This window comes from Ursus arctos, unplaced genomic scaffold (genome assembly GCF_023065955.2).
Source record: "Ursus arctos isolate Adak ecotype North America unplaced genomic scaffold, UrsArc2.0 scaffold_3, whole genome shotgun sequence".
NCBI lineage: Eukaryota > Metazoa > Chordata > Mammalia > Carnivora > Ursidae > Ursus > Ursus arctos.
Window position 1 is genome coordinate 41,637,206 of NW_026622985.1, and position 26,380 is coordinate 41,663,585.

General features: G+C 36.0%; 1 protein-coding gene across 1 annotated transcript in view; it reads right to left on the reverse strand.

Annotated features, from left to right (window-relative positions):
• THSD7A (thrombospondin type 1 domain containing 7A) overlaps positions 1-26,380 on the reverse strand; it is a 426,859-nt gene that overhangs the window by 77,589 nt on the left and 322,890 nt on the right. Inside the window, exons 7-9 of the mRNA XM_026506586.4 lie at positions 22,041-22,235; positions 12,569-12,803; positions 8,180-8,295 (exon numbers count right to left, since the gene is read on the reverse strand). Coding sequence (XP_026362371.2) covers positions 8,180-8,295; positions 12,569-12,803; positions 22,041-22,235 — 546 coding nt within the window. The remainder of the gene's footprint in view (positions 1-8,179; positions 8,296-12,568; positions 12,804-22,040; positions 22,236-26,380) is intronic.

Below are 26,380 nucleotides of genomic sequence, written 5' to 3' on the forward strand. Positions count from 1 at the left end.
TTCAAAAACGTGAAGAACAGAGAAAACAGTTCCATAGTCAACTAGGCTTGCTAATGTGCAGATACAAAGTAATGGCTCTTTTGTATATTTCTTTCCCCTTGAGAAATATGACAGGTCTAATTAATTTATTTTCCTCTACCTTAAGTTTATTTTTATGTCATTTCACTAGTCCTGTTTACCACATGGGACTCATACAGTTCTAATGAATCTTTCTTAGGAGACTATATTCAGTGTTTTAATGTGAAATTTTATTTCTTTGTTATTCACTTAATTTGAAATGCATACCTCATAAATTATTCTAGTCATTTATTATTCATATTAAACAGTTTAAGATCTTCAATTCAGGTCACATTCTAAACATCAGGGCTGTAAGCAGTGAAATGAAAGTGGTTTCTTAGAGGCAGAATTCTTACAGAAGCATTCACAGCAGCAATTACTGTAAGTAAATAACTCCAAATTATGTTTAAAAAATCCAGTGGAAATAATTAAGATTTACCTTCAATGAAGATACCAACTTGACAGTATTATTCATCTAAAGATATCCAAATATTTTAGTATTTGAAAGAGACAATGTATGTAAGACTTGCCAACTTTAATAAAAGATATTCCAATTTACAATATATAGACTTTAAGTAAAGACAAATGACCACATGGCACAATTTTACTTACATTAGAATTCCTCTGATGCATTTCTAGTTTTTGCAAGATCATTAAATATTTGATATACAGATATAAGAACAGAGAAATTTAGAAGGGTTAGCAGTCCCTAACAATGGATGTTTAATAAAAAATTAAAAGAAACTTTCCTAAAGTTACTGTGTTAGTAGAAAAATGTGATTTGACAATTAGAACTTTCTAATCAGAAACATCTTTCCTCATGAAGTCGGGATATTCCCCAACATGGTCTGGGCAAATGACTCCCAGCAATGTGGATTGAAGATTTCTGGACTAGAGCAGAGAAAGAATCAGATTAAGGATTCCTAAATGTCTGACTATGTAGGAGAATTTCTTTCAAAAAACTGAAAATAACAACAAAAACAGATTTCTCGGCCTATACCCAGAACTACTAAGTCAGAATCTTGGGAGCTGGATTTGGGAATCTGATTTTTGCAAAGCTTGGCAGAGAATTGTGAATGAAGAGCCACGTTTGCCATCTACTGGAATAGATAACCTTGTATATCTTATCCCAGTTTAAGATTCTAGGGTTCACATGTAACTTTTTAGGATTATTCCCATTGTGGGGGAAACCCGTACTGTTAGTGATTGTATTACTAATTCAGTGAATAATTAGAATACGACAGGTAATAAAGTAGGGAATTAGGGGCTGGAGGTAGTGGGTAGCAGAGAATTAAAGCATCTGAAAATATTGTCAAAGACTTTTTTCTTTTTAAATTGTTACAATAGCAGTTTGAATGTCAGTTGCAACCTCTACATATTAAATATCATTTATCTAGGAAAGATCAAAGAAAATTCTAATAAAATTGCTAACGTTGCCTCTATCTGTTATGTTATTCCAGTGGCCCCTATTTTAAGACCCAGGTGATAAATTCCTCTAATAATTTAGAGCTAGGAAAATTTTGTTTCCCTTGACAATCTGTTAAGACTCTTACAGGCTTCTATGTTTTGCTTTGTTCACTAGAATCTCAGGGCTAATTTTCTTCTCAATTGCAGGAGTTTACCTTAACTTTGACTTTATAGTGTAATCTTTCTCTTCCTCTCCCCAACTCCATGTACTACCTGACTCCAACCTTCTTTTACACTTTCTACTACTCTTCTTTTTTTAAATGTTATGATCTTTCATCTTTTTACAAGAGTATACAAACTACATATTCATTCTTATGATTTGTTTAGCATTGGGGGAAGGAGGCAGGTGTTTGTTTAACAGGGAAAGAAGGAAAGAACATGGAGGAGCAGGTCTTTGTTTCCGGGATGGTCAAGATTCTCAGAGTGAGGAACTCACAAACCCTTCTCCACCTGCAGGTAGACAATAGACACGGAATTGAGACCCAGGGATCTGGAACTTGGAGGAGACAATGAGTTCAACCAATGAGCTCAGTAAAGCTCCTCATCACTATCGCATGGGACACAGGCAGTGCTGTTCAGCTTTGAGAAGCAGTAGGTAGTGTTTCAGTCCGACTTCATTTTTTGACTTGAAAGCAAAAATTTCACCTCAGGTACAACTCTGAAACATTCTAGTGCCTTTTCATCATGACGTCCACAAGCTTGTATTTGATATATAAGATCACGATAACTCTTTTCACTTCCATAATTGATTCCACAGTGGCAATCGCTTACTCTTAAAAAAGTTCAAATACCTTGACCTCGTGCAGCCCACAGAACAGAGGCTGGGAGCTGATGAAAGCAGCACCTTCCAAAGCTGTAACACCTACAGAGGAAGTTTAATGGGGTTACACAGGAAGTGTCCTGTCCACGTTTCTATCCACTGGGAGGTGCGTTGACGCTCAGATCTCAGTTAGGAAATTACCTGTATACTCATGAAACAGCACTGTGGAGCTCCGCCAGGTCACAGTGCCCTCAGATCAGAATGCAAAGGGATGGCCCATACGGCACATATTTTAAAAGTAAAGTGGAAGGTTTCTCACTAATAACTTGAGCTGGCAAACTTGGAATTTTACAACCTTCATAGTTTCTTGTACGCGTCTTCACCCAATTTATTGTTTGTGGTTGACAGACATGCATAGTTTCCATTTATCTTTATGTCTTAGTAGCTAGAACGCCAGTCACACATGGTAAGGATTTAATAAATATTTGCTAAATGAGCAAACACATTTATTTCACTTCTCAACTGGACTGTTAGCTAGCATCTTCTACTTCTTTCTATCCACTTCCTTATAGCAGGAAGCACAGGGGTACGAAGTCTATGCACTGAGAATTAATAAAGAATAAGGGATCGTTTTGTTCATTGGAAATAATAAACATGGGGAATATAAAGAAATATTCCTGTAGGGTTTATACTTGAAAATATCTATCTAGGATAGAAATAGAAAAAAGGGATTAGATATTCAGAAAACAATTATGTGATAATGAGGCACACAGACTCAGAGGGTATGCAATCTCTCACGTAGTTACAGCATTTTACAGATTATCTTAAGACATTCAAGATAAATTTCACCAGAGCATTTACTTGATGGGAGGATTTAAAGGGCAGGCAAAACCAAGATTTGTTAAGCTAGATGGGGGAGGGATGGCAGGCTGGAGCCGCAGAGTGCTAGGAAATTGAAAGGGAAATATTTCATGCAAGAAGCAAAATGTAGAAGTAGTTTTCATATCTTCGGGGGTAACTCTAGTGCCATATTGCTTCAGGGCATCAAGGTAGAATAGATGTCCTCTGCAATACCCCTTCTAGCTCTCAAGTCAAGAATGCAGTTAGAAAAAAGGAGTGAACAGAATTTGAACAGTGAAATGTATTATTTAATCAAAAGTATTGATATTCTTAATATCATAGGTACAAGTAATTTATATGCATACATGTTCCCTATTTTTTTTTTTTTTTTTAGAAAAGTCCTGTGTAAAAATTTGGAAAAAGTTAACAAGTGTATTGGTTTGGGGATTAAAACTACTCTCTACTCAATACTGATCTTTATCAGCATTGATTTTTCAAGACATACCTTGAGAGAGGGCTGAATAACATTTCAAATAATTCTTTTTATTCTTCCTGGCATGCTAAGCTATCCTACTCCATCTTCTGCAATACTACAGTGTAATTTTACCTCTTTAAAGGGATTTTTAAAGGGAGGTGGCTCCACATTTTCATAAGTTTAAAACTCTAATAAGATTTAGACTTTACCTGCAGAACTAAAAAAACACCCTACCCTTGAGTTGATTTTCTATTGCTATTATCTATCCTTGAACATAGAACCCCATTTACTATTTCTAATTGTGTGCGGAAGTCAGTGTTATTTCAATGAAGCTTGGATTATTCGCATTTCATACCAAATAATGGAAAAAGAAAAACACCCTAACCACATGTCATTGCTTTTTTTCCCTTACAACAATAGGCTAGTTTTCTATAACACCATTGTATCGTTATTATCAGTTAAAGCAGAGTCTACAGGCAAAAACAGAACAAGCTTCTCCAGGCGCACAATGCATCTTGGCACTGTTGTCCAAGAGCAACCCCCTCTCCCACCCCCTAGGCTTTATTTCCTCAATACACAATTAGAGTTATTCTTTTTAAGTCTGAGTGCCTAGGTTTCGGGTTTCTGAAAGCCTTTTGTTACATGAGACTCAATACAGAGCTTCCAAATAGAACAAGCAGGCTGGTCTCCTGCTCCTGCTGAGATGACCTGTGCTCAACCAAACACAGCCCTGCCTCTCCGAGAGCTTCCTGTCACAGGACAGCAGTTTCTGAGCTGGTGTTCTTGCCCTCCTTGGCCACCACCACCCAGGAGCTGCAGGGGAGAGAACAGTATCCTAGTGGTACTGTGCATTTCAAGTCACAGCAGTTACTAAATCCTTCAAGAGACCAGCCCAACTAAACTCATTCTGTATCTCACATGTCTGTCACTCACCACAAGCCCCGCTGCCACCGCCCTCTCCTGAGCACGCGCACATGTCTTCCAACATCTGGACTCACAGCGCCCCCTACGTGCATGACCCGATTCTCAATTTCTCATTTTATTCCATCCTCCAATCCTTCTACCTTAACGCCCATTAGAACACATGGTCTCTCGCCTTCTAGCTCTCCTCGGAAAGTTTCCTTTGTATTTTTTGCCAGTGGAAGTTGATTCTAGCCATTTCCTAGACTTTTCTTCATCTTAAAAAAATCTCTAACCCCTCTGTCATCAACATTCCATCAGCTATGCACCTTGTCAGAGCCAGCTACCAACATTTCATTAATTAACAACTTTAGAACGTCCCTCACTTGTAATCCTTGCTCTTCCTACCCCTGCCACCACTCTGCTGGCTTTGGCAACCACATGGTTATTCCATGCAAGGTGCTGGGCTCTGAATTACGGTACCTCCTCATCTTCAATGACCTTCTCCTCCATTTCAATCAATCACTAGCACTTTCTGTTCATCCTCTGATGCTATTATCATTAGTACTTGCACACTCTCATATTAAAACATCTTACTTTCCCGTCATTCCTCCTAACCTTCCAGTTCAACAGCTTCAGTTCTCATCTTACTAAAATTCTTCAAACTCAGCTGAGACTGCCAGTCCACTTTCCTTATTACTTTTTCATTATCTATCATTCCCTTCATGACCTCACTTCCATCCCAACCCAACTGAGATTCCATACTCCATTGTTACAATGAGGATTCCCTTGAAAGCACCCTGGATTCCCTGTTCCTCTCTTTTTTTCCTTGTACTCTCCTGGAAAAGCCCCAACTCTAATCAAAACCAATTATTTTGTTACATGTTTCCTGCACTCAGGCAGCTGAACATGGCTAGAGAAACAATGACCAACTGTGTTGAGCAATCCTTTTTTAAAGACATAACGAAGTGGGCACTCCGTGGTGCTTAGAAATTCTATATGTTATTAGCTTGTCTGCTTTTGCATTCTCCAAAATGATGTCACATCTTTTCTTTCATCAAACCCCCTGCACCCGTGCCTTGATCCTTCCTACTCATTGAGAGATTAGAACAATCATTAAATGCCTGGTCTGTCTCCTACCACCAGACTGTAAGCTTCCTGAAAGCAAGGAGCATTGATTTCCTTGCTTACCGCTATATCCTTTATATTTAAAACTGGGCTTGGTATATTAAATTTATTTGAGAAATCTTTGTAGAAAGAAGAAGATGAATAATTGCTTAAAATAATACATATAATGCTTAATGACATGATGAGCATTTAAAAACAATTATCTGTAAACATATCAACATATACTTAACAAATAATAATCACATTTTTTTCTTCATCATGATCTAAATACTTTTCTCACACTGATACACAAACTTCTAAGAAAAGACTACATTTAGTAAGTCAAATTAAAACATTCACTAGACACTGACCATATGAAGCATGGAGGTTATTTCTTACAGGAACTTAAACAAAAAGAAAATACGGGATGGATGGATGGATGGATAAACAAACAAACAAACAAATAAATAAATAATAGGCTAACCAATGTTATGTCAGTTGGACCATGGTTCACGAAGCATAGAGCACGTTACCATATATTATCTCATTTGTGCCACAGAACAACTCATAGATGTTATAAGCAAGGCTTGGCAAACTTAAGTATCTTGCATAAGGTTGCCTGGCTGCTAAGTGGCCAAGACAGATGTTCGAACCAGACTTGCTGAGAAAAATTTAGCCGATTCCTCACTTTTGTGACTATCCTAGAATCAACTTAATGGAATATTTTATTTTTTCAACTTTATTTCCTTGAAATACTTAAGAGCAGTTCAACTTTTAAAATACTTTACTCAGTAAAAGGAAGTATTTAATATAAGAAGAAGGCAAAGGTTTTTCCCACCTTCAAAAATTTCACTTAAAAATGTTAGGTTTATGTTAGTTTATTAATTACATGATTATAAGTGTAACCGCATGTATTTTGGAATTATCGTAAATGGCCTTATCTTAATATTAACATGAAGATTAAGTATAAAAACATTAAGAATTAAATTTGAAAGCACATGAATTGCATGTAATGAATAACTTTTTTATTGTAGTGATGAAGAACTAGTAATTATCACACAAATATTGACTGATAAAGTACAATTCTATTGCTGATTATGACCAAATCAAATGATATCATATGCTATTTAGTTTTTAAGAAAATAAGAAAATCTGGAAAAATTGTCAGTGACACTGCTTTATGACTAAGTTTAATGTCATTAACATTGTTTTGAAAATGTTAATGCTTAAAACTTTTTGCACCAAAACCTGTTTAGATGTCTTAAAAGACTTTTAAAATCAGAATTTTATATTCTTGCTTACTTTATGGTTTAATCTTATTTGATGTTTCAAGGATACCTAAAATTTTTTAGAAAGCATAAAAAGGAACTCATGATTTAACTCTATAAAATGATAATCACACTGTAAAAACAATCCATTATTAAATTTATGATCTCATGTAGTATCTTAAAGTTAAATGATTTTTGGCAATTTAAAATAGTTGTTAATCTAGAAGTTGATTCTTCTTTCTCTCTCTTTTTTAATGATATCAATTGTTTAGAGAGAGAGAGAGAGAGTGAACAGGGGAAAGGGCAGAGGGAAAGGGAGAGAGAGGATCTCAAGCAGACTCTGCACTGAGTGAGGAGTGCAGACATGGTGCTTGAGCTCAGAAACCCTGAGATCATGACCTGAGATGAAATCAAGAGTCAGATGCTTAACCAACTGAGCCACCCAGGCACCCCTAGAGGTTGAATCTTAATGGAATCTCTTTAGTAAGAGTCCGGAAGTATAAATAAAATAAAAGCATAAAAGAAATTAAGAAATTTAAGAAAAATGATCTGTATTTGCTGGGAGAGTAAAAAAAAAAAAAAAAAAAAAGAGGAGACAGTGTCGTCCATGACACTGAGAGAAAATTTGCTCAGGTATTGCATAAGTCACCTGGAGGATATTAACATCTCTCTCAGCAGCAATGAGAAAGGACCCCATCCTAGAGGGTAAAGAATTATCAAAGTGTCTGCCATGATATGAAAGAGTCTTTGCGAGTAATAAAAGCAAAACCAAACCAAACTGGGAACAAATCGTCATCTTGCAAATGCCTCATGGCACGTACGTGTCGGAAGAGGTACAATCTGGCCATTTTTCTCTTTCCTTTATTCCCAGCCTTGGGGGCTGCATAATTGAATCTATGGTCAGTCTGGGCCCATGGCTATCTATTTCTTGCCAGTAAGAGGGCTGGAAGCCGTGAGTACTGATAAGATTGATGTACGTTCTTCTTGAAATACAGAGGGACTATACATTCTTTTAGAATTAATGTTAAAGGAAACCTTATTACTATAATAAAGCCTAGAATCCATTCATATTGATCTACATCATATAGTCTTAAATCAGTTTTTGGCATAAAACTCATTAGTTTGGTTCTATAAAGCGGTGCCATTTTCTAGAAAGAAATGAGAATTTTATGGCATGCATGACAAACCAGGATTACTCAGCCCCATGTGAGAATCACAAACATTGCTCAGCCAGGAGAACTTGGAGGTCCTGCCTGGTGAGTGTGTTTTCTAGGTGAGTTGCCTTCAGAACTCTGTAGCTCATACCTTCTTTACATGAGGAGGGGCATGATGTCCAGTCACTATAAGGCGTCAGGATACAGTCCTTCCTACAAGGAAGTAGACAGGGCCTCACTGTTTCAGGTCGAAGGCTCTCAGGACACCTAGAAAAATGCAAAGGGAAATTACTTGGCCTCTTTGGTAACCCAGAAAACCAGGAAATTTATTATCTTTAAATTTTTCATTACTAAAATGGTTAAACAGTCACCAACCTGTATTATTTAACTTCCAGGAATCTGTTTTTGCTAAGAACTATACAACTAAATTAATTCTCCCAAACTGGACCTCAATAAAACTTCTCAAGTCAGGATGTATAAATTTAATAATAGTAATTGTGCTACTAGAACAAAATATAATACTTATACCTTATCCCCTTATAAAAATCTCTCCATTAATAAATACATATTTTCTAACATGCTCTATAAGAAATTTGTAGAAATTCAAATTACTAATTTAAGGACTAATTCTGCATCTTTATATAGGTAAATAGGCTTATTGCTGATTATAAGTTTCCAGGTTATTCTATACTTTATTTTTACAAAATATGTGTGGCATGAAACAAATTTATAATGGAATATTTTCAATACAGAGTACATGCTCAAAGAGGACTATATTTACAGCTATATATTTCATAATAGATAGCAAAATAATAAAAGTATATAAATAGAGCATTATGATAAGCAGGTTTTTTTGCTTTATTCCTGGTTTCATTTAGTGTCTCTATTCTTATTTTTTTCTTCCATGTTGTCCCCAGTTTCAAATTATCCCAATTATGGGATTTTAAATATACTTATAAATTAAAATACTTTTGGAAGAAAAGGAGTAAATATAAATAAAACAAAAATAGTCAATCAGTAATTCAAAGAAAAATAAAACACTGTGTTTTTGACAAATTGTAGTCAAATTAATTATTTTCAAAAATAGGCAAACATCTATTACTTATTAGGAACACAAGAGAAAGATAATGAGAAAACACTGAAATGTCTTACTTTATACAAAAGTTTTCACTTTTTAAAAGATTACTTTAGGAAGCTGATGTATGAGTTTTAAGTATACTGTCTTGTTGATTATATACTTAAGTGATTTTTAAGTTTCCCAATTCTTCTCTGTATCTTCAAGATCTGATTCTACTATTGCTAGTGGTCAAATGCTGACCGCTAGCATTAACACTAGAAGAGTATGTACATTAAGGACAACAAAACTATAATTCATGTGACTAAAAGTAACTTATTGTTCTGATTCTAAGGAGTTCTCTTTTGAGGTCATATAAATCTCTAACAAGGAAGCTAAGAGGCAGTAAAGAAATAAACCAAACCACTAGTATTGTTAGTTGCTGGAATAACTTGGAAATTTAGTGAAAAATGGGATTTAAAAATACTCCCAATGGGAGAAGCCAAATTTTCTGTAGGTCAGGATAAATTGTCTTTTAACAAGTAAGTTAATCAGGTTTTCACAACTGAACTATGAGTGAAAAAAAAAATCAACATCATTAATCTCCTTTCCATAATTTCTTTATAAGACTTTGCTGACACTTCACTTTTTATAGAACTTGTATTACACTTATTTATCTCCATGTTCCATCTCATACATAAATATTATGTTCTATTCAATTATACAGATACATGCTTTCCTCTTTCACTCTATATCACGAGGCTTTATTTGGAAGTGGATTTGAAAAATATATTGGACTCAAGATTTCAAAAAGAATCTCCCTTGTTTATGTCATTATAACCTTGGATTTTCCTAATTGCTAGGACAACAAAGAAATTTAGATGTCAGTCACAGAAGTTACGAATTGTTAGGACTGAAATTAGAAATCACTAGAATTATAATTTAACCTGCATTCTTAGCCAGGAAATATTATATGGCAAAACCCCATATATAATACTGTTAATTCTTTAGTAATTATTATTGGAGGCACTCCTCTTCAATGAAGCAATTTTACAACTTTAATAATGAGAGAGCATTCATAGCAAACTCTTCAAATTTCAGCCCTTTATAAATCAATGGAATTTACAATGTTATCGTTGACAACCTCCAAAATTCTGTTTTAGTTTAGAAATACCCACAGCAAGATACTTGGCTAACTGTGGAGAACAAAATTACTAACAATAAAGCCGTTAAATGAACACACAAAGATAAATTATACAGCCTAGATTACACCCAATAAAATGAATTCAGACTTCCTTTGGCGAAGCAATTGGTTCAGTCAACATGCTTCTTTTCTCCTTTGTACTGTTTGTATTTAGTGTTTGTGGTTTAAATCAAGGAATTGATTTCCCCCCAAATCTTATTCAAGGTCAAATTAAACAGATGTGATAGGAGTTGAAGTTTGTTACTCAGAGGATAGATAAGATCAATAACATTGATTTTACCATTGCACAGTAATCTGTTTTATTAAGAGGAGTTTAAAACAATGTTTCTATTTGCATTTTTGTTTCAAAGGCCTAGCACTGAAAAGCAGTCACTGAATTTAACCTAGCTTTTAGGGATAAGGGCAGTAACATCTTCTTCTGGATTCACAGTATTTGCTTAATTTTTCAGAACTTTAATGGCAAAGTAAATCCATTTAATTTGAAAAATCTATACACGTATCCAGGTCATTGAATAAAGGCTGCAAGGGCAAAGCAAATTTTTAATGGATTATTGTGGTAGCTTGACATGAGGCTTCAGGATACCCTTCCTATTGAATGACTTAATGACACTAATCCATCAGGCTCTTTCACATATAGGTTTATACACACGCATACCTACTGCTTAGCAAAAACGGTCTGTAACTTGGATAAGTGAGGAAAATATCAACAGCAATATTTGCAGGTGATTAACTGTGGAACAGGAGCAGAGTGAGCTCACATGTAGCAGCTCAGCCTAACAACCCTCGATCTTGTGCCAGGTTGGTCAGGTTAGAACCCTCCGCAGGGAATATTTCTACCTGCATGCTTGTCCCAGCAAGACCCCATATCCTCCAGGACTTGGCACTTCTGCCCCTGCTGTTACTGCCAGAGAATTTTAATACACTGAACATTAACTTCGTGTTACCTTGTTTACAACTTTAGCATGATTTCTATTAAAATAGTAGTTTGGGGCTACCTATTAAGGATGTGGAATAGTTTCTCAATTTATTCAAGTCTTCCTGGCATACATTTTCTAACATTTCAGAATTTCAAATTATATAATCAAATGAAGTTTGGGGCAAAATATCCTTAATGTCTGGAACCCTGGCCACGTAAAAACAACTCCTAATGGGATTATTATTTATCCCCTGAAGTTTTCCATACATCAGGTACATTATTACCATTTCCCTGAAACACTAGGAAGGATCTCAAATTTTTAAGAGAAAAGAATACTTTGCTAGATTTATTTGAGTGCTTATATTACCATTTTTTTTTAAATTAAATCTTTTCAATAAACTTTAAAACTAAGGCCAGAATCAGTTAAGGAGCATGCTTAAGGTCACACATAATACTGAAGCACCTGGCCAAGTATTCGGAAATTATGAGGCTGTTTTTATACCAATGTAAAACTGACTGGCTTGACTTTCCATGTTTCACACGGCCAAGAAGATTTGAATTCTAAAAGATTTATTTTGTCTATATCTCAAAAGATAAAAGTGGTCCCCCCCTTAAAGGAATGTGTTTTTGGAGCTGATTTATTAATTTTCTTGAAGAACTGATAGCTCAGTCATGCCCTGACATGTTTGTGTTTTATTTCTCACAGGGCACATATAATATGCCAACTCTGGTTCTTCTGTCCTCCCCTCTAGCAAATCGTTTGCCTTGTTATTACACTATTTGTAACCACAGTGAGAAACTGATGGTTTTCCTACTTATCATAACACTCATCCTATCCCAAGGCTCTCTCTTGGAAGTAAATGGCTTATTCATTTAACCATTAAAAGATGTAATAAGTTTGGCCTCAGTATTTTTGATATAGTATTTTCTAGGGGAAACGAAAGGCAGATCATAGAAGGCTAGAGCCCAATTAAACTAGATTGGCAGACTCTGTAGCCTACGGGTACATGGGAGGTCACGGATGCCCTGACTGCTAGGACTTCATCTACTGTCATCATTGATCAGCCAGGCCCAGAGCAAGCGCTCCTTTCACTGCCCCACTAGCTTAATAAAGGAGAAAGTGCTACTGTAAAACTGAAAGTGGGTACCACATAGAAACATTTCTACAGCATTTATAGATCCCAGGTACAAGACTCTGACGCTGTTATAACTTTATCAGCGGCTGACATTCAAAACAAACAAATCTCACTCTGAAGCCAGGTGTGACAAGCATCAAAATGCTTCATTTCATGAAATAAGTGAAGCCTAAGCCAATCACTTGCATGGCTGACCACAGGATTTACTTTTGTCATTCTAAAGCCCTTACTTTTTGGGTCCTACTTGGCCCACATTGACCCGCACACAGATGACTTTTCTTGTCTGCATGCCAACGGAGCAAGAGGCCTCCCCATTCCAAGTTGTGGTTGTGTTGAAGGATGATACTGAAGTGTCCTCGATGCACTGTCCCCAGGGACCAGTCTGCCAGTGGTACACAGTACAGGGATGCTCGTTACAGCTGCGCACCTCTTGCAAAGCGCTGCTATTTGGACAGTGAGCTCCACCTGTAAAAATGGACAACATAAGAGGATCAGATATGATGCCAACAGGAAACTTACCATTGTCTCCCTCTGGAATTAACAATAACAATGATACCTGCCATTTGTTAGCACGTACTGTGTGACCAGCACACTGCTAGGAAGGCAAACTACATATTTATCTTATGTCATTTGGCACCCTCCGGCTTAAAATTTAAGCTATGTAATATGCATATTGTTTGGGGGGGACTATGGAGGACCTCAAAGACAGTGGCCATTATCCTCCAGAGAAGCAGAAAATGAGGTACAAATGGAGCCTAGGGATTGCTGACTAAGGGAAACACGGGGATTGAGATTCTGTGGGTGGAGAAAACCCAGTGTGTTTTCAAATGCTATCCCCCAAATTGAAAATTTTAAATATGTGGTTTAAAGTACTGCATATTTTAATGTATTAGGCTTTAGGGTGAATAGAAACAGGGGTTTAAAATCAACTGATGCTATCTGGTCTTCCACAGCGTTACTGGAAAAGCCATGTAGTAATGACAGTACCATGTTTCTTCAAATTTAGGATGTCATTGGCTGTAAGATATATTATGATTTTGTGTGTCAAAGAAAGAGCAATGGCTACAAGTTAAACTATTATACACTGCTTCCTTATCAATCCTAATTTTTACTGTATGCTTACTGAAATAGATTTGTAGGATTTATTTACATGGTTTTAAAAAATATATCACTCAATTGCACACGTTAAAAGGGAAGACATTCTTAAATTCCCTTTACATTCAGAGTCCAAATCTTTTGAGCCACTTTTTAACTCAAAGTTATCATAAGTTTGCCCTCCTATACAGAATCATGCCTATGGTAGCAAAAGTGTCTGATGCGGAATTTTTTTTTCAAAAAAGTGCTCCCTATTGTCTCTGGGGCTTTCTTCCAGGATACTGGTACCCATTTCTAAGTTTTGATGCTGGTGCATTCTTAATTGCACCAGACGATGTCAACAAAAGATTTAAGCAAGCAACCGAGGAATGGTTCTTAGCTGTTTTGGTTTATTTTTGGCAGAAATTTCATGAAATCGCTATTGCCACCAGAATAACAACAGAATTCAAGTACTAGCAGTGACAGCTATGTTATAATTGCTGTCTGGCTACAATGGTTTTAAAATGTATCCATTGTAAGATGCAATAATTACAGAGATGATAAAAGGTAAAAGGCATGTGTCTTTAAATCAACAGAATATGGTGTGAAGTTGTCATTATGGAAACAGTTTTTATGTGTTAGCCCAGTTATAAGTACTTTGTAGGGGGGACCTCATTTTATACCCCAAACTGCCTTACAAGTTAAAAATTATAAAGTGGATGAGCCAGTACAACTTAAATGATGTCATGGTAATAGCTCAGAATTTATGGAGCCTGGTTTCTTACCACTATGCTATTTATAATGCCAATTACAAAAATAAAAGGCTTTATATTGTTAAAAGCAGACTATAGGAGGAATTTATTCCTTATTTTATTGATAAATTAATCTAGTTGAATTTATGTAGCCTTTGGATTTAATCTATTTGAACTTATGTAGCTTTTTGAATTTTAGGAACAGAAAATACTTGGTTGTTGGGGCACCTGGGTGTCTCAGTCAGTTGGGTGGCTGACTTGATTTCGGCTCAGGTCCCGATCTCGGGGTCTATGATTCTGGAGCCCTGCATCAGCCTCCATGCTCAGCGGGGAGTCTGCTTGAGGGTTCCCTCTCATTCCCTCTCTCTTCCTCTGCCCCTCCCCCCACTCTCTCTAATAAATAAATTTTTAAAAAAATCTAAAAAAAAAAAAAAAAAACCTGGTTGTTAAATAAGGTGATTCAATAGCTACTGTTCCTCATATGGAAGATGGACCCAAAACTTGAGATGTGGGTAAAAGTCATAAACAAACCACACCCTGAGATGGTCTTCATTTACTGCTTCACTTATGATTAAGTACATCCCTCCAATTCAGCAAAGAAATCGGTAGGCAGTGTCTAGGAGAATTTAACTGCAATTCAGAATCATTTACACAGTGTTGAACATGGGATCAACATCAGAATAACCTGCCTTAAGCAGCATTTCATTAAAGTCCCCTGCTTCATGATGGTGAAAACATCTGTCACAGATCATAGCCTGTCCTCCATCACACAGCTCAGTGACCCTGGCAGCCTCAGAAAAGAAGTTTAAGATTTGAATAGGAACGGATTCTAAAACATACTAATTGGATCGTGGAGAAGTAAATGAGCATTCTTACAACCCATTCCCTGAGGCTCTAGATTTATCCAATCTTATCTCAAAGACAAACACCTAATTATAGACATTAAATATATACATTTTATGTAACCATTTTAACCATACCTTTATATTTAAGAGTAAAATTACTGATCTTCTACGAAAAAAGCATTTATTTACCTCAATTTCACTGTGGGTGTATGTATGCTGTTTAGACTGTGATTCTAAAACTCTCTAATTGTTTTTGACACTGGAATTGACTCGTTGCTTTTGGAACATCTGATAGGAAAAAAACTTCTACAACATCAGCGTAACGTGTCAAGGAACTGCAAGACGGCTGTTAAGTTTACAGACATAAAGGCTATTTATTTTCTTGCCCCAAACCACATTAAAGCCACATCAGCAGTTTTGGTCTTATGTCAGGATACTTGTGCAGATAAGCCCCAATGTAGTCTTAATTATAACAACGACATGGCAATTTCGAAAGCATGGCTTGGGGTAATCAGTCATTGCAGCATCGTCCTGTTATTTTGGGAATAAGTTTATGGTAGAAAAATTGATAGATATAATATTGAAATTATTTATTATTTATGGGAAGATCTAATTCCAGACATATGGGACTATTTCCATAGTACTGGGGAAATTATAAAATGTCACCAATGACAAAATTAGTGATAGACGGTATTTTAAAAAAAATCCTCAGACACATAAAAATATATGCTTCATCCTGATGTGACTATATAGGCTTTCTATCATTCTGTCAAGTGGAAAGACTTTATAATACTTTGATGAAATTCTACTGTATAAATAAGTGTCCATGCTTATATAAAAATACCAACTATTATATGTGAAACTTCTCTTATAAAAATGAAAAAGTGATTTTTCCTCCCCACATCAAGGCTATAAAAGTACATTTGAACAGAGCTATGGTGTTCCTGGTTCTAGCATTGAAGTCCTTACAATTTAAATGGTGGATTGAAAAGATAAAAGAACCTTGTTCAAAACATTAATTGGATACATATGTATTGAGTTCTATAGTATGCAATGTTTATGTGCAATACTTCAAGAGATAGATACCTACACGGGTTAGAAATAGTATTTGCTGCTCTCAAGGATCTTATAATGCAGTGGGGAAAAGTAGTAGGGGTGGGCAAGCTTACAAATGGGTATGATTTTAGGTGGAATACAGTAATCACGTTAAAAGAGGTAGCATAATTGAGATTCAAAAGTGTAAGATTCCATTAGTTTTGGGGCGACTGAAAAATGCCTCAGTAGGAGGCATTGAGGTAAGTCTCAAAGGAGTGGGATTTTGACAAGCAGCATCTGGGAAGGGAGAGAAAGAAGGGAACATTTAACTTACACAGAACAATTAAAAGCTAAGGCATGCAGGCAGGTAGGAGGTGGGGAATTAGCGATACTGATGCAGTCCACTGGAGCACAAAGTTCACACGGAGAAGTAACTGGCAATGAGGATAAGGAAGGGATTGGGCCCACGCTAAGGAGTGGCTACTAGTGTACTATGAATTACAGTTCTAAAATGCTTATAATTTTGCCTGCTTATTGCAGCCTGGATCCCCTCGGCAGCAGACCACCCCTGGGCGAACAATGGCATGATTTCGGGGAACTGAAGAGAAGAATGTTGGCCACAGAGAACCTCAGAAGATGTTGCTGTAGCAAGCCATCCCTACTCCTCCCCTTTGTTTTCCCTTGCAGAGAGAGGCAGGGCATATTCCACTGTGGAGTCTGCATAAATCTCCTGTGGTTATGCAGGGACAGACTGAAACAGAACTCCTTTTTCAAAGTCAAGAATGGGAGGATGAGGAAGTGACAGTACTTTTACTTGGAAGGCAGAATTCCGTGTGTATATACGCAGATAATGGATTCTGGATTCTTGAAATTTGTCCAGGAATAAAAGTGCTCCTTGGCTCTTAGGATTAAAACCCTTTAGCTATGAAAACCCAAAGTTAAAATACTAATATTCCCCTCCTCAATGTTTTATACTTTGAAATATAATTTTTGAAGACTGCTAATTATTTGAGAAAAAAAATTGGTATAATTCTATTTCAATTTGCATCTATTTGATGTGTTTTTAAAGCAGGTGTAAAGACACTAAAATTTGGCTGATGAAGTTACAATTTCAGGTCACTTTGAACTTTAAAAAAATCGTCTCATTTCTTGTTCTGTAAGTATAATTAACTATGTAATGAGAATTAACAGAAGTTATTATACTCAGTGGAAAACATTTTGAAAATCATTTTTTTCTTTTTAAATATGGTTTCAAAAAATTCAGGAGGCTATAAATCTAACATCAATTTTTAAATTTCTTATTCAAATTCAACATACTACTATTTATACTGAAAATATGCCAGGCTGAAGTATTAAAAGATTGCTTCCTTTCAGATCTTCCCAACACAATTTTTTTATTCAGGGCCAATAGCATCTGCACCTTTATCCCCACACTGGATGGTTAGGCCTGAGACACTAACAAATCATTCTATAAAATCCAGAGGAAAGAAGAGACAAGTGCAAATCCGGGGAATAGGGTCAAGTTCCCGTGGAAAGGTTACTGTTATGAAAATGCTCCTGGTCATACACTTCAGCTACCACTTTGCGGCCAGCAAACCAGTGCCCAGTGAGGGCCTGGATGGCCTTGTGAGTCTCAGAGGCTATAGAAACCCCCACAAAAATCTTGACATGATCTCTGCATTCTCCTCCTTGAGTATTTTTAAAGTAGGTTTTGGGACCCACCCTATGGTTTACCCAAAACAAGGAAGATTTTTACCTCGAGGTATCATACAATGTCAAAAAGTGAAATACCAATTTTATTTAAACACATGCACACACACACACACTTTTGTTTTTTTTAAGTTGAAAAATATTTTTACTTTCTTCAGTACATTAATTATCTCTAGTTGCTACCATTTGTATTTGCTTTCCAAATGACATTTGGATAAGAAATACTTTGTGATAATTTTTGTGTATTGCTAACAATAGGTTATAAAGTGTTCCTCAAGACTGCATGAAAAGCCATTGTATTCAAATTGTTTTTATTAATTTTTTATGTTGGGAAAATTGAAAGCATATAATCAATAATTTTTCTCCCTGGATCATCTGGACAAAGTTGTTGAAATGATGCCCCACTACCCTAAATACTTAAATGTTTATTTCCTATAGTCAAGGGCATTTTCCTACACATAAACACATCCAATATTCAAGATCAGGAAATTAGGAAATAAACATTGATACATTATTACCATCTAATCTTCATACCTTTTCAAATTTTCCAACTGTCCCCAAATATCCTTTTTATAGTGAAAGAATCTAGCTCAGAATCAAGTGTTGCATTTCAATATCACGTTTTGGTAATCTCCTTCAATCTAGAATAGTTCCTCAATCTTTCCTCAATTTTCATGATTAAGTGCTCCTTGGCTCTTTGGGATATTAAAGACCAGTCATTGTTTTTCAATGTTTTTCAATGAGGATGTTTCCTCATGATTACGTTCTACAGTATGCGTCTTTGACAGGGATACCACAGACTTGATGCCAGTTTATCACTGCATCACACCAGGAACACATAATTTTATTTGCTCCATTACCAACAATTTAAATTTTGATCCTTGGATTAAGGTGCTGTATGTCATACTTCTCCATGAGAGATATATTCGAGACTAAATAAAATGCTCTTGGTTAGATGTTCAATTAATATATTTATTTACTTATATCAAATATGGATCCATGGTTTCCTATTTTCTGTAATGGGTTATCATCTGTTATTAATATTATTTTGGCATTTATATTGTGGGCTCTGATAAGCCACTCTGAACCACTGTAGACCCCTGACCTGCTGAGATAGATGCTCAACTGCTTGACTCCACCTAATGACTTTTTAGATAAAATTGTTCAGGAAGAGACAGCAAGAGCCTAGAAAGAAAGGGAAGGGAAAGAAAGGGAAAGGAAGAGAAAGAACTATAGTATGGGGAAGAGGATGTGTTCTCTGTATCCTATCATTCATGTGGTAGGAATAAAGAAATAATAACAGTCATAACATTTCAACAATGGAGAAGCTTGGTTTATCTCCTGAATTGGGGGCATACAGATTAGTCCTTTATCATGTATCTATGGATACAGACAGCGAGAGCGATGTAGACACACACATGCAGACACACATACCATAAGAAAACTAAGTAAATCAGGCTAAGACCAGGAGCTAGCCCTCCTCTTTCTCTAGCACACACTAGGATTATATTTCCCCCACTCTGCGCCATGACTGAAGTTAGGTTCAAATTCAAGCCATGACTATGATTTGCTTTGCCAATGAAATGTCAGTAGAAAGGACATAAGTCACTTCTGTATAGAACAACCTAACGCTGATGCTTTGGAATCGGCAGACAGACCCTCCAACTATCTTCTTCCACCGGCATGGGGAGTAGACCTTCATATGGAGGTGCAATGCTGAGACATTTCATGGAGGGCAGACTGCCTTAGAAAGTTGCCCAACACCATGGCAAAATTCCCATAAGGAAAGAATAATTTTTCTTTTAAGTTTTTGAGCTTCTAAGCTATTTGTTACTACAAAACAACTCAATCTCATATTAATACAAGAAGTTATATAATCTTCCGTATAATGTTCAATAGTGAAGTTATGACTGAGATAAATAAAAGTTTATCTTTTATTTTGTGAAGCAGCATTGATTTTTTAAGTCCAGATTAATACTTTGCACATGGATTTGTAACTAATTTCACCAGGAAATTGTATATCTAAACATTCAATATGTAATTTTAATAATGTGACCTTTTCCCTTAAGGTTATCACAGTAATTTTCTGATTTAGAAAAATTAGAACATGTTTGACACATACAAAACATTAATTCTTGGGGAATAACAGAAAGACCTACGTTTGCGCAGGATTATAAAGTGTTATCTAGTTAGCAGGGAAGCATATTTTAAAACTTCCTGCAAGCAAAGTTTTAAAATAATTTTAAAACTAGCTCAAAATTATGAGACTTATTTTGTGAAAGAGAAAATGTTTCGGTGTCCAGCGAATAATAGGTACTAAATAGTTTTTGAAGGACAGATTCCTTTTTAAATACCTCATATAATTATACCAGTTTTTGTAACTGTTATTAACAGAGACAAGCAGTCTCAGATTCTCCGCTGACAGCTTCCTGTATGGTTTCCATTTAAAATCATGTTTTGAATTCATGCCTTTATGATTTACTATATAAACAACTATAATTTTCCAGAATGGCTTGCTTATGAAGTGGCTACTAAACTTAATTAAAAATTATCGAAGTCTCACCCTTTCAAACTAAGTGGATGATACATATCAAAGAGCAATCATAAATTTTTGCCTTTAAAGCATTTCATGACCTTTCAGTGTGAAGCATCATGTCTATAGAAATAATGATCTGGTGAGTTCTGCAAGCATGGCAAAATCTCTGCCATGTGACTCTCGGGGTGAAAAGTCACTCATTACTAGTCACACAGCAAGTGTCTGCAGAGTATAATAGATTTATAGGAAGCAGGGTGACCACAGATCTAATTTTAATGAAGTCCAAGACATAATCTGAGCTGATAGAGTTTGAAGTCTGAATATAATCTATTCAAGGTTAGAGTTATTGTTTGATAAGACGAGGAATATAGCTTTCTAAAATGTTCTAGTTTTTTTTATTTGGTACCCGGATACACTTTTTGGGGGGTAGCAAATGGTTAAATGTATATGAAGGTGACCGGAAAAAGATTTTCAAACACTTTGAAGAAAATTCTAAATTTTCCTATAGGTTGTGTCAAATATGCTAATTTTTTCTCTCATGTCTTAAGACCAAGGTAGTTACATTTTTGCATAGCCATTATATTCACAGATAGCAAGTCTGACCAAATGAAAACACTATCAGGTTTCTATCACTAAAATATATCATAAGTAGAAAAATAAAACCTGTGGCTTAAAAACTCCTCCACAATTTACTATTTGGGAATATACACAGAGAAACACATGTATATTACAAATAGAAATCATTACTTATTAATGCTAAATATGAATGAGGAGAAAGTCATTCAGCTTGATAATGTTTAAATAATATACGTCCATATTCTTGAGACAGAACATGCCTTAATGTGATGCAACTTGATGACTTCTATGTTTTTCTTACTCCTGTGTTATTCTCAAGAATGACAAGATTAACTATGACATTATATCACCCAGCAACACAGAGGCCAAATTAGCATTTGGATGTAAGCTTGAGAGATAATTACCAAGAGCCTTATATTTCTCAACAATAAAGCTTACACAAGTGAAGTATGAATCTCTGACAAAGCACGCTTTATTCCCCCAATAGGATGAGGTGATGAAGGAGCAGCATATTTGAAAAATGAACACAACCTACATATGAGACTTCTGGATCTTAGAGCCTACGTTCAGAAACCCGGATGGAAGAAAATCCCTGTAATTTTCAGTCAAGTAATAGTCATGCTGGTGTTTCTTTAAAAAACAAAATGAAACACTTTTATTATTGAACATATATGCCTATTTATGAGAAGGAAGAATGTGATTTCAAAGGGAAAAACTGACTACTGCAATCGAGAAAAAAATCATCAAACCTGACATCTGGAATTTGGGGAGCCATTTTCATACTTTTTCACAGGTTTAGCATTCAAACTAGAAAGCAATTATTAGGAAAGAGGAAAGGCAAAGTAGGTTTATTTCTAAAAGTCTTTAAAAGTCTTTCTTCTTTTCTTAAAGATCTATTTTCAAGATTAATTTGGGGGAACAGAAGTTGCTCCATAGGTTAACAGATATTAAATTTCCTTGGATTGCTGGGGTTCTGGAAGTAGATTTTTATACAGCATCACCTTAACCTCAGAAGGCCAGGAAGGAAAAAAAAAAAAAAAAGAAAGGAAAGAAGGAAGGAAGGGAGGGAAGGAAGGAAAGAAGGAAGGAAGGAAGGAAAGAAGGAAGGAAGGAAGGAAATGCCAACTTCTGAAAGGAATCTAAACCCCCTTTGGAAGCTAGTGACCAACCTTACCTTCCTCACCGGCATAGGCCAGAATGGACCGGGCCCGGATCTGTTTCCCTTCTGTGGTTTTCCCCGAGCAGGTGTGCGAGCAGGAGGACCACGCAGACCACATGCTGAGCACGCAGTCCTTTGGGCAGGAGGCGTAACAGGCAACAGGGATCGGGAAGATGGCATCTCTGCACAGCTGTCTGTCAACTTCTTCTCCTGGGGAAGACATCATCACGAACAATCTATCATTTTTAAATAAATGTAAAATGAGCAATTGTAACCAGATGGGCACCAAGATAAATTAGGTTATTTTATTCTCATTTAAAAAACAAAGCTAAAACAAAGCCCACTACAGCCAGATGTTAAAAGAACACGAGGAATGAATATATATCCTTCAGTGAAGCTTCTTTTATTATCAGAAGCTTAGGTGTGTAGATACAAGCACAGGGCTGGAAGTATTTGTATACTACAGATAGCGGCCCAGGTAGTGACTTTTATAATATTAACCTTACAGTAAGGAGCACCAATGAATCATGTTCCCCTTTTTATTGCATTATTGGAGGTGCACCGTTTACAGCATCATGGACAAATAACACCTCTATCCGTAGCATGCACCATATATTCTCATGAACCGGCTCAGGTATCTCTGCAAACTCTGTGTCTCCCAGAGAATTTATTTTTGTATGACTGCCAACCCTTTCTTTCATAAAAAATCACTTTGTTAGTTGGAAATAGCCAAGATATGTAAATGATAGGCTAACAATATAAAACCACTGTGTAAGAGGTTCCACTGGGAGAGGGGGAGAAAAACGACAAGGTAAGCAAACGGCAGGAGATGGTGTCACTCCAGCGCTTAAAACTCTCCAGTAGTTTCCTGTCGCTCTTAAGACAGAGATAAGAGTTCTTAAATGTTTACAAGACCTCAAATGACCTGGCTCTGGCTTCTGTTCCCAGCTTCATCTCACTCCACTCCCCTCCTTGCCCTGAGAGCTCTAGAGATTGGCACTCCTTAATATTTGTTGAATGAATACAATGAGATATACAAAAGGCCAATGAGGAAGAAAATGTCTTTGTGGTTAACGAACGCCAAAGATAAATAAAAGGATTACAAGTAAATGACCAAAATAGAATATGAGATGAACTCTACGGTGTCGCTAGTTAATGTAGGGTGCCGATGACGTCAGCGGAACAGAGCAAAACAATACACAAACAAGCAAAAGTTAATCTACTATTTTGCCACAAAACATGACCATAATTCTGGATAAATATATTACAAATGTGTGCCCTGGGCCATTACACTTTCAGGTGAGAAAGAGTGACTAATTATGCTACTCTCATTGCTATTAGAAAAAAAAAACAAAACTCAGACCTAGGAGCATGTTAATGTACGGTCCTTTATTCATGTGTTTGGAAAAACAAGACAGAAAATCAGAAGTCAATTGGAAATGCTCTAACAGGTTAATAGCTACTAGTTTGTAGGGCCTTAAATCATTAGACACAATCAGAAGTCAAGTGGAACATTAATAAGCCACCGGTTTGCAAGGCTTTAAATGATTAGATTTGCTCTCAAGTAAGACTCACTGAAATGACAATGGACTCATCATTATATCATTCAATCTTTAGTTACTGTGATCTGTGGGATCTCTTTTAATTCTGCTTTTATTGGCTTTAGGGTTTGGCTTAGATCCCAGTAAAATAATACGAAGATAGATTGTAGATTTATAGGTACCGAAGGTAGAGTACAAAAATCATTATAGTACAAGGTATTTAATATTTTACAATTTACATAATAATGATGACTCTTTCCTACTAAACTTTTTTCTGAGGGCAAGAGGGGACTTGCACATGTCTAATTCTCTTCATTGCTACTTTTAACGTTTTATCTACTCTCTTTCACTTTCGTTTCTAATATCCTGTGAAAAGTAAGGCAAGTTTGAGGCTATAGCCTATAATCAACCAGGAATTACAGTTTTATTCTTCTCATAGTTAATCATTTCTACTCAGAAAAATTTAATTCATTCTGCAGGAAATGAAATTGTGCTACATGGGTGCTATTATAAAATTAATTTTCATAGCATAAGTGGTATATTCCTCTTTCTTGTAGTGTAAACTTAAGGGATGTACAATTTCAGCCTTTCTTGTTTTATGAGTTCTTCTTCTTCCTTTTTTTTTTTTCCAACCCGTGTCCCATACCTTTATGTTAGGTCTTTTCACTTGTCTTGTTCCGCTTAGCTAGGTGTATTTTCCTGCAGGCACATTCCTTTTAGAGAACATCTTAATCCTCTGTGGAGCTATTAAAACCCACCTTGGCTCCAACCTCTAAATTCCCTTAGATTTCAGCCCTTACTGCATCCTCCCAAATTGCCAGGTAAGTCCCTGCCCCTGAATGCTCCTCATTGTCTTGAATCCAAATGATGGCTCTATGTTCTAGCCACAGTGATTTTTCCTCTTTTCTCCTACAGACCAATCTCATCACTACCTCAGGGACTTGGCATTTTCTCTTTATTTTGTATGAAAATTTCAGATCTCATGGCAGACTACTTTTCAATATTCAGGTTTCAGTTCAATTGTCTCCTTCCACAGTTTAGCTATACATAATAAAAATTATTTTAAAAAAATTGTCTCCTTCCTAGAGGAAGGCTTAATTGACAATACACAATCTCCCAGTAACTGCATTTTATTTTCAATATAGCTGAATACGTTTCCAGTTTCCACTGTAAACTATATTAATGAATTATTTCCAAGTTTATTTTCTAACCCTACCACTAGATTAAAAACCCAATGAGGGCATGATCTTTAACTCTCTTGTTATTTTATACTTAGAACCTTAAACAGTGCCTGGCACATAACGGACACTAAATAATCTTTTGCTAAATGAACACATGACTTAATTAATTTTAACCTGTTGTATCAGGAAACAGAATGCTGGGTTAGATGAATATGGATTTAAGTATAGTATTTCTTAATTTGCCATCCACTCAAGTGCTCTAGGACTTTGTTAATGTGTAATCAGCGGGCAGGCAGCATATGCACCACCTGGAGTTTGCCAGAAATGCACTCTCAGATCCTATCCACTAAATCATTATTTGCATTTCATAAAGATCCCCCGGTGACCTGTGTGCACATAAAATCTGAGAAGTATTGCTCTAGAATTTTTCTGCTTTTCTTCTCTTGTGTTTTGAATAGGACCAGACTGCTTCTTAAATGAGTAGCTACAGATTCATCTGGATTTCATACCTAACATCAATCGTTTCTCTGTGGGATTTCCCTTTAGACTTCCCTTTATACAGGGTACACTCAGATGAAAACATTCAATGAGTGGTTACTGATTGCCCATCTTTTGTCAAGCACTGTGCTATGAATATAGCATATATCATCTTGGCTAATTGTCACCACACATTTTTTTGAGGTATAATTGACATAAAATATTAGTTTCAGGCGTACAACTTAATGCCTTGATATTTGTATATATTGTGAAACAATCATAATAAGTCTAGTTAACATCTGTCCCTATATACAGTTACATTTTTTTAGTGATAAAGACTTAAAATCTACTCTCTTAGCAACTTTCAAATATGCATCACAGAATTATCAATAGAGTCACCATGCTGTACGTTACATACCCATGACTCATTTATTTTGTAACTGGAAGTTTGTACCTTTCACAACAACCTTCTGACATAGGTACTAACATCTATTTTTTACTTGAAAGGAAACTGAAGCACAATAAGTTTACTGTCTCAAAGAACAGAAGTTTAAAGAAGCAGAAATTTGAACTGAGTTTTAACCAATTCCCAATCTACTTTTAACTGGCATGGTGGTAGGGAGAACTCGGAATGCCAAGAGAGTTAATAATGGATGAGACTTTGTCTACAAAGAAGTCAAGAAACTGGCACTCTAAGTTGTTTTTCGGGACAGAGTGAAGCATAGTGGCGGCCATATACTGTCTCAAATACAAAGAATATGCATGTTGACATGTCCAAGGTTACATATTTTTGCTTATAGCCATTGAAAAAATGGCAATGGATACATGAAAATATGAAATTGCTTACATCTCTGACTTTGCTTTCTATGAGTGCTTTAATCAACTCAACTCACTGACCATTAACAGGAACCCTTAGGACGTGTGTTCTTTTAAGCTAACTGTCCAGGAGCATTCCAGGCACAAGTCATCAGGGAAACATTAGGGGAGAAAGAAAAGCTGGGTTTATGGCCATCACAGGTAATTCCATAATTTGTGATTTTCAACCACTTTCTATGAGTGCAATGTCTATCTTATTTTTAATATAAAAAGTGACCCTGGAAATGAAGTCTTTACCTATAAGTGCTTCAGAAAATAATTTCATCCCTCTTCTTCACAT